The 7,913-nt window shown below is 38.9% G+C and overlaps 1 protein-coding gene across 1 annotated transcript in view; it reads left to right on the plus strand.

Annotated features, from left to right (window-relative positions):
- Nucleotides 1-7,913, plus strand: part of ABCB5 (ATP binding cassette subfamily B member 5) — a 147,956-nt gene that overhangs the window by 50,526 nt on the left and 89,517 nt on the right. The window contains exons 6-11 of the mRNA XM_012555850.2: nucleotides 1,642-1,833; nucleotides 1,918-2,089; nucleotides 4,530-4,654; nucleotides 4,740-4,917; nucleotides 6,152-6,265; nucleotides 6,813-6,923. Of these exons, the coding sequence (XP_012411304.1) occupies nucleotides 1,642-1,833; nucleotides 1,918-2,089; nucleotides 4,530-4,654; nucleotides 4,740-4,917; nucleotides 6,152-6,265; nucleotides 6,813-6,923 (892 nt within the window). The remainder of the gene's footprint in view (nucleotides 1-1,641; nucleotides 1,834-1,917; nucleotides 2,090-4,529; nucleotides 4,655-4,739; nucleotides 4,918-6,151; nucleotides 6,266-6,812; nucleotides 6,924-7,913) is intronic.

The raw sequence follows: 7,913 nt of genomic DNA on the forward strand, positions 1-7,913 counted from the left end.
TCTCTCTCTCTCTCTCTCTCTCATTTTTGCCAGTCTCTTGGGTTGTTTTTGGTTTAAATAAGTCTCCATTTCTCCCTCCTAGCCCCTGCTAACTACTAATCTACTTTCTTTTTAGTCTCTTTGTTTTAATTACCATGTATGAACTGATGACTTTCAAATTTGCATCTTCAGCCTAGATCCCTTTCTAGTGCTTCAGACTCTCATTTTCAACTTCTACTTTGATGTCCACTTAGATGTTTAATAGGCATCTCAGACTTAACATGTCTACAACAGAACTCTTATTATCTCCTGTAAATTTGTTCCTCTCCCATATCCACAAATGGCTCCCCATTCAGCCGGCTTCTTAAGTCAAAACCTAAAATTATCCTTGATTTCTCTTTCATTTCTCATATCTAGTCCATTGACAATTCCTATTCATTTTGCTTCCAAAATATATCTAGAATCTGTTCACTTCTTTGCAAGTCAGCTGCCACCACCTTCATCCAAGTTCCCATTCTTCTCACCTTCACTTCTTAACTAAATGTCCTGCTTCCATTATTGTCCCCTCCATCCATTCTCCAGAGAGGAGCCAAAGTGATCTTTTAAAAAGTTAGCAGATAAAGTCACCTCATGCTTAAATCCTCCACTAGTCTTCTATTTCTTTTGGAATACAATCTGAACAATGCACTCTGGCTAAATGCCCTATGACGTGACAGATTCTTCAGCCTCATTACTTCGTGTGATTTTGGACTTATTTTGTTCTTGGAGCCTGCTAAGCTTTTCCCCCTGCCTCAGACCTTTATGTTTACTCTTCTCTCTCTGTCTAGAATGCTCTTTTTCTTGCTTGTTTTATGACTGGCTCCTTTTCATCTTTCGGATACCAGATAAAATCTTACTTCCACAAACCTTTTCTTAACCACTGTACTTATCTGCACTAGCTCTCCCAACCCACATTTCCTACCAGTTATTCTGTGATTTATCCTTCATAGAAAAATATGAAAATTTTTATTTGTGTATTGTCTGTTTCCTCCCATGAGAATGTAAAGTTTTCAAGGATGGAGACTTATGGTCTTGTTCATGGCTGTATGCTTAGCACCTCACACATAGTGAGCACTCAGAAAATGGTTATTGAATGAAGACATTTCTTATACAGTCTCCGGTTAGATATCTAGATGGTTTTCAGCTTTGTTATTAATGCTACAGTGAACATCTATATAGACTAATCCTTGTACATATTTCCTTAGATTAACTTTTAAGTTGAATTTTTAATTAAATGGCATGTATATTTGTAAAGCTTTTTATCAAACGCTTTTGACTACTGTCATTTTCTTTACCCTCGTATTCCACATGCAGATATCTTAATTACACCGATCTCAATTACATCTTTTTCAAGTTAAAGTATTAAAAATATTGAAGGAAAATATGAATAACAAATACGTTTTAAAATACTGATTTCCACTAATAGAGTAAAAGTGATACTCTAGGTATCTTAGCAGGGAAAACTAGATTGTTACACCCTTTCTCATGGCTGTTTATTTGAATTCTTTTATAGGTTCTAGCATCAATTCTTCCAATCAAATAGTGTATTAGATTTCTTTTCTATTAACAAGGGAAAAAAGTTGTGCATCAGTCACACTAACATTTGCAATAATCCTTTTTCAGGTTGACATTGTATTATATTGGAGTAGGACTGACTGCCTTGGTTTTTGGCTACATGCAGATTTCTTTTTGGGTTATAACTGCAGCACGACAGACCAAGAGAATTCGAAAACAGTTTTTTCATTCAGTTTTGGCACAGGACATCAGCTGGTTTGATGGCTGTGACATTGGTGAACTCAACACTCGCATGACTGAGTAAGAGAATAGATGTGTAGTACGTCAATTTTGTTTTCATATGTGACATACACATGACTTACTAATTTTATTTGCTTCTTTCAGGGACCTCAACAAAATCAATGATGGTATTGGAGACAAGTTTGCCCTGCTGTTTCAAAACATGTCTACTTTTTCTATTGGCCTAATGGTTGGTTTGGTGAAGGGCTGGAAACTCGCCCTGGTGACTCTGTCCACGGCTCCACTTATCATGGCTTCAGCCGCAGTGTGTTCTAGGGTAGGCAAAAGCTAATGCAGTGTTGACTTGAAGTAGGAGAGTGAACTGGATGTCTTGCTGAGTTTATGAAATAAGAATTTTTATTCATTTTTCATGTCCCAGAATACGAAGAGATATGATACACCACAAAATGCTTTTGATTTTGTTCATCATTAATCACCTTTCTAGCTTCAGGTTATTCGGTGAAAATACGGTTTGTTTTAATATCTTACTAACATTTTAAAAAAAGAAAGAAATTCCTCTTCATTTAGCAGCCTAATGAAGCTTCAAATAATAGCCTGGTTAAAGTATTATGCCACTGTACGTTGGATGTTTACTGGTTGCTACTGAGAGAGCCTCTTGTGTTCCAAATTTCCAGATAGATAGTATAGATGAATAATTCCTGAACAATAGGATTGGGTATTTAGACAACAAGTCTAATGTTGACCTTATAACCCTTGTCAAAATCTCCACCCTTGGCTTATTTGAAATGAGGGCCCCTCAGTAGGAAGATTACCCATAGTTAGTATGTTACTAAGATCAGAGCCTTAACTGCCCAGGGAAGAGAGGTAGGCAAGGAGTTTATCAGGAACAAGAGTGGAGCATCTAAATTCTGCTATTGTAAAAATGGATCGTGAAGAGAAAGCAAGGAAAAGTCAAAGTTATTCAGACAACTAGAGATGCCAGGTAGATGGTTTCTAGCTTCTTTCAATTCAGTTTAATTTGGCAAACGTTTATTAAATACACATTGTGTGCAAGGCCTTGTGCTAGGTGCTGCTTGCCTTCCAGTTACATATTATGGGAATAATTATCTCTATTAAATGCATTCAGAAAACAATGAGTATTACTCAGCTCATGCTACCTGCTGACTTCAACAGCCATCTGAGTATGTCTTACATAGAATCAGCTCCTATTAATGGAATGTTTTTTTAAAGTGGATAGATTTGCTATATGATGTAGGCAATAGTTACAGGCTCGACTTGCAGCTATGAAGGCAATGTCCCTGCTGTACCATTTCACTGGACTCTTTTGCTAATTACTAAACTTTAAAGGATTAGTGAAGTGTAACATAAAAAACCCAAACCAAACGCATTGCCGTCAACTTGAATTCTGACTCATAGCAACACTATAGGACAGAGTAGAACTGCCTCATAGGGTTTCCAAGGCTGTAAATCTTTATGAAAGCAGACTGCCACGTCGTTCTCCCATGGAGCAGCTGGTGGATTCGAACTGCCAACCTTTTGATGAGCTGCAGAGCTCTTTAACCTCTGTGCCACTAGGGCTCCTTAGTGTGACATATAGTAGAGGAAATAAATAAAACTCATATATATTTTCCTTCTATAGATAGAGCTTCTCTGTCTTGTTCTCTTTATTTTTTTTTTTTTAAAGAAAAGCTCTTTTAGAAGATGGGTATCTTTATTGGTTACAGTGTCAAAGACTTGATTTGGACAAGGATATTATGGACACAGTTCATTTTAGGTGCATGCTGGAAATTAGTGAGCCTAATTTAACTTGACTTGTTATTATGTAAAAAGCCAGGCATCCATAGGGTATGGCTCACGGGGACTGTGGCAGGGAGGGGAATGTGATCCTGCATATATGGGTGTAGGGTGGGGAATGTTTACCCCTGAAGCTATTTTTGCAGAATGCGGTCAGCCTAGTAAATGCTTCCTCTTCCAACACCAAGAGGCCAGATTTCTCAGACAGAGGGGAGAATATTGCTCTCCTTGATTATAGGTTGTTGTCAGGTTTACCTGCTCTCTCAAGATTGGAAATTGGAAAGCCTGGCTTTTCATATAGTAGCAAATCAATCCACTCCTTGCCGTCCAGTCAATTCCGACTCATAGTGACCGCATAGGGTTTCCAAGGCTGTAAATCTGTACAGAAGCGGACTGCCCCATCTTTCTCCCGCAGAGCTGCTGGTGGTTTTGAACCGCTGACCTTTCAGTTAGCAGTCGATCACTTTAACCACTGAGCCACCAGGGCTCCTTAGTAACAAATTAAGTCAGGTCAAATCAGGCTCACTAATTTCCAGTGGGCACCTGAAATGAACTATGTCCTTAACATCCTTCTCCAAATCAAATCTTTTGCACTGTAACCGATAAAGATACCCATCTTTTCAAGGAGCTTTTATTTAAAAAATAAAATAAAGAGAGAAAAACAGAGAAACTCTACCTGTAGAAGGAAAAATATAATTTTTAAAAATATGTATAAATGTATTTAGATTCTAGGGTGGGTTAGGCTAAGCTCTTTCATTGCCTATGAGACTTTAAACAAGTCAGTTAACATTTTGGCCATTGGTTTCCTCATCTGCAAACTGACGAAGTTGGGACTAAGTAATATCTAAGTACCTTTCCAATAATAAAACTGTTACCCTAGATTCTATCAGAATTAAATACTCTGTGCATTGGTACTACCCCAGAGTCATTCTTTGGTTTACTGTGGTTTTGGTTTATTACAGATGGTCATCTCGTTGACCAGCAAGGAATTAAGTGCCTATTCCAAAGCTGGTGCTGTAGCAGAAGAAGTTTTGTCATCAATCCGAACAGTCATAGCCTTTGGAGGCCAAGAGAAAGAAATTCAAAGGTCTGTCCACTAACTATGACAACATATGCTCCGCTTTATTTTCCCCTAGGGCTATTACACTGTAAATTGTGTTTTGTCTTTTAAGGTATACACAGAATTTAAAAGATGCAAAAGATGTTGGTATAAAAAAGGCGATAGCTTCGAAACTGTCTCTTGGTGCTGTGTACTTCTTTATGAACGGAACCTATGGGCTTGCTTTTTGGTATGGAACGTCCTTGATTCTTAGTGGAGAACCTGGTTATACCATTGGGACAGTTCTTGCTGTAAGTCTTGTTTGAGGACAAAAGTAACTGGCCTAGATCATCTTTTCTTACTAGTTGTTGTTGTTGTTAGTTGCCATCGAGTCAATTCTGACTCATGGTGACCCCATGTATGCAGGATAGAACTGTGCTCCATAGGGTTTTCAAGGCTGTCACCTTTCAGAAGCAGATCACCAGACCTGTCTTCCTAGGCACTTCTGGGTGGGTTTGAACTACCAACATTTTGGCAAGTAATGGAGCACTTAGGGTTCAGTAAAAATTCCTCTTTGAATGAAAATGAATATTCAAAGAGGAATGTTTTTAATAAATAACTTTCTTTCAAGTGACGTGTATATACCTTTAAATTATAGTTATTAATTGACAGGATTTATTTATCCATAATGTTTTAGCGACTTATTTGTGAGGGCATTTGTGCTGTTAGAAGAATCATAATTGAATTCTCCACTGGACATATGTAGAGTTTTCGTATTACAACAATTAAAAAGGCAGTCTCTAGTAAGACCTTTTCCTCTCCTCTTGGCTGAGATAGGATGGCCCTCTACATTTCTACATTCACCTTGCTGAACGTCATCCATCTGAAAAGGTTCAGTAGATTGCATTCTCCTGCCCTTCCTCTGTCCTTTCAACATACAGTCATGTTAAGAACAGACGACATACAGATGTCTCTCCTATATCCCAATTTAGTCTTTTAAACTCCTACCAACAACCAAACTCATTGCCCTCGAGTCGAATTCCGACTCATAGAGACCCTATAGGACAGAGCAGAACTGCCCCATGGAATTTCCAAGGCTGTAAATCTTTACAGAAACAGACTGCCACACCTTTCTTCCTCAGAGCGACTGGTGGGTTCAAACCACTGACCTTTCGGTTAGCAGAAGAGTGCTTAACCATTGCACCACCAGAGCTCTTCCTTAAACTCCTAGGTGTTGTGCATTAAAATACACCCATCAGGGTTGTGCATGACCAGTATTCCTCAGTCAGCAGATTTTCCTGCTCAGACTTCCTAGAAGGTAATAACCATAAAGCTATATCAACCAAAAGTCGTTCCACATTAGGAAACAGCCGAAGATATTTGGATTAACACGTGTCTCCTTTATGTGCAGTAGTGTTTTCCATTCTTTCCCACCTAGACTCTCCAGTATCTCTCCATGATCCTCCACCAAGTATATACTCCATTCTGTGGTCTCTCTTATTCTAAGTGTGGAAAGGTAAATTGTTGTTGTTGTTGCTCCTGTAGGTCTTCTTTAGTGTAATCCACAGTAGCTATTGCATTGGAGCAGCAGCCCCTCACCTTGAAAGCTTCGCTGTGGCCCGAGGAGCTGCCTTTAATATTTTCCAGGTTATTGATCAGGTAAGACCTCTAATTGCTGTGGAGAATAACTACCATCACTGAGAAAAGGAACCAAAAAACAGGCACACACACCACCCCCCACTCAGGCAATAAAAAAAGAAACACTGCTGTAGAGTAGATTCTGACTTATAGCAACTCTATAGGACAGAGTAGAACTGTCCCATAGGGTTTCCAAGGCTGTAACCTTTACAGAAGCAGACTGCCACATGTTTCGCCTGCGGAGAGGCTGGCGGGTTCAAACCACTGACCTTTCAGTTAGCAGCCAAGCGCTTAACCACTGCACCACCAGGGTTCCTGGTGGGCAAAATCCATGGGCAAAAAACTGTAAGATGGGCAAAATCCATGCTGTCCAATTGACTATAGAAAAGAGACTGCTTTTTACTCTTTTCTGCACAAGGATTGTGTTTCATTGCAACCTTCAGGTCTAACTTCTGACACAGAAAAGAAAAACGCTGTAAAAGAAAACCACCTTTAAATTATTTTAAGGATCTAGAGAGTGTCACCTTAGTTCTTTGCAGATTTATAATGTTCTGTTTGTTTTTCCAAGAAACCCACTATAGATAACTTTTCAACAACTGGATGTAAACCCGAATATATAGAAGGAACTGTGGAATTTAAAAATGTTTCTTTCAGTTATCCATCAAGACCATCTATCAAGGTAGGATACATTAAAGAATTGTACAGTTTTCTGATATTATCATCTACTGTCTAAGATTCTTCTCTTATGAAATTGTTTAGGATCATTTTGACCAAAATTCTGGTTACTGCTTCCTCAAAATGCTAGAAATGGAAATACCATATGATCCAGCAATCCCACTCCTAGGTATATACCCTAAAGAAATAACAGCCATAACATGAATAGACATATGCACACCATGTTCACTGCAGCATTATTCATAACAGCAAAAAGGTGGAACCAACCTAAGTGCCCATCAACAGATGAATGGATTAACAAACTGTAGTACATACACACAATGGAATACCATGCAACGATAGAGAGTACTGATGAATCCACAAAACATCTCACAACATGGATGAATCTGGAGGGCATTATGCTGAGTGAAATAAGTCAATCACAAAAAGACAGATACTGTATGAGACCATTTTTATAAAGTAACAACAAAAGGTTTACACACAGGAAAAAAAAAAAGACTTTTGATGTTTACTAAGGATGGGAGGGGGAAGGAGGGAAAATTACCAAAGAGATAGTAGACATGAGTTACTATTGGTGAATGGAAAGGAAATACACAATATGGGAGAAGTCAGCACAACATGACCAGGGCTAGAGAGGACACTGAAAGAAATTCAGGAATAAAGGACCGCTATGGTAACTACCGGGCCCTGGTGGCGCAGTGGTTAAGAGTTATGGCTGCTAACTAAAAGGTCAGCAGTTCAAATTTACCAGCCACTCCTTGGAAACCCTAAGGGTCCCTATGAGTCAGAATCAACTTGACAGCAACAGGTTAGGATTTTTGGTTTATGGTAAGTTAGGTGCCCTGGTGGCACAGTGTTTAAGCATTCAGCTGCTAACCAAAAGGTGGGCAGTTCAAGTTCACCAGCAGCTCTTTGGAAACTCTATAGGACAGTTCTACTCTTCCCTATAGGGTAGCTATGAGTTGGAATCGACTTGACAGCAATGGGTTTGGAC

The sequence above is a fragment of the Trichechus manatus genome, unplaced genomic scaffold (assembly GCF_000243295.1).
Source record: "Trichechus manatus latirostris isolate Lorelei unplaced genomic scaffold, TriManLat1.0 scaffold00050, whole genome shotgun sequence".
NCBI lineage: Eukaryota > Metazoa > Chordata > Mammalia > Sirenia > Trichechidae > Trichechus > Trichechus manatus.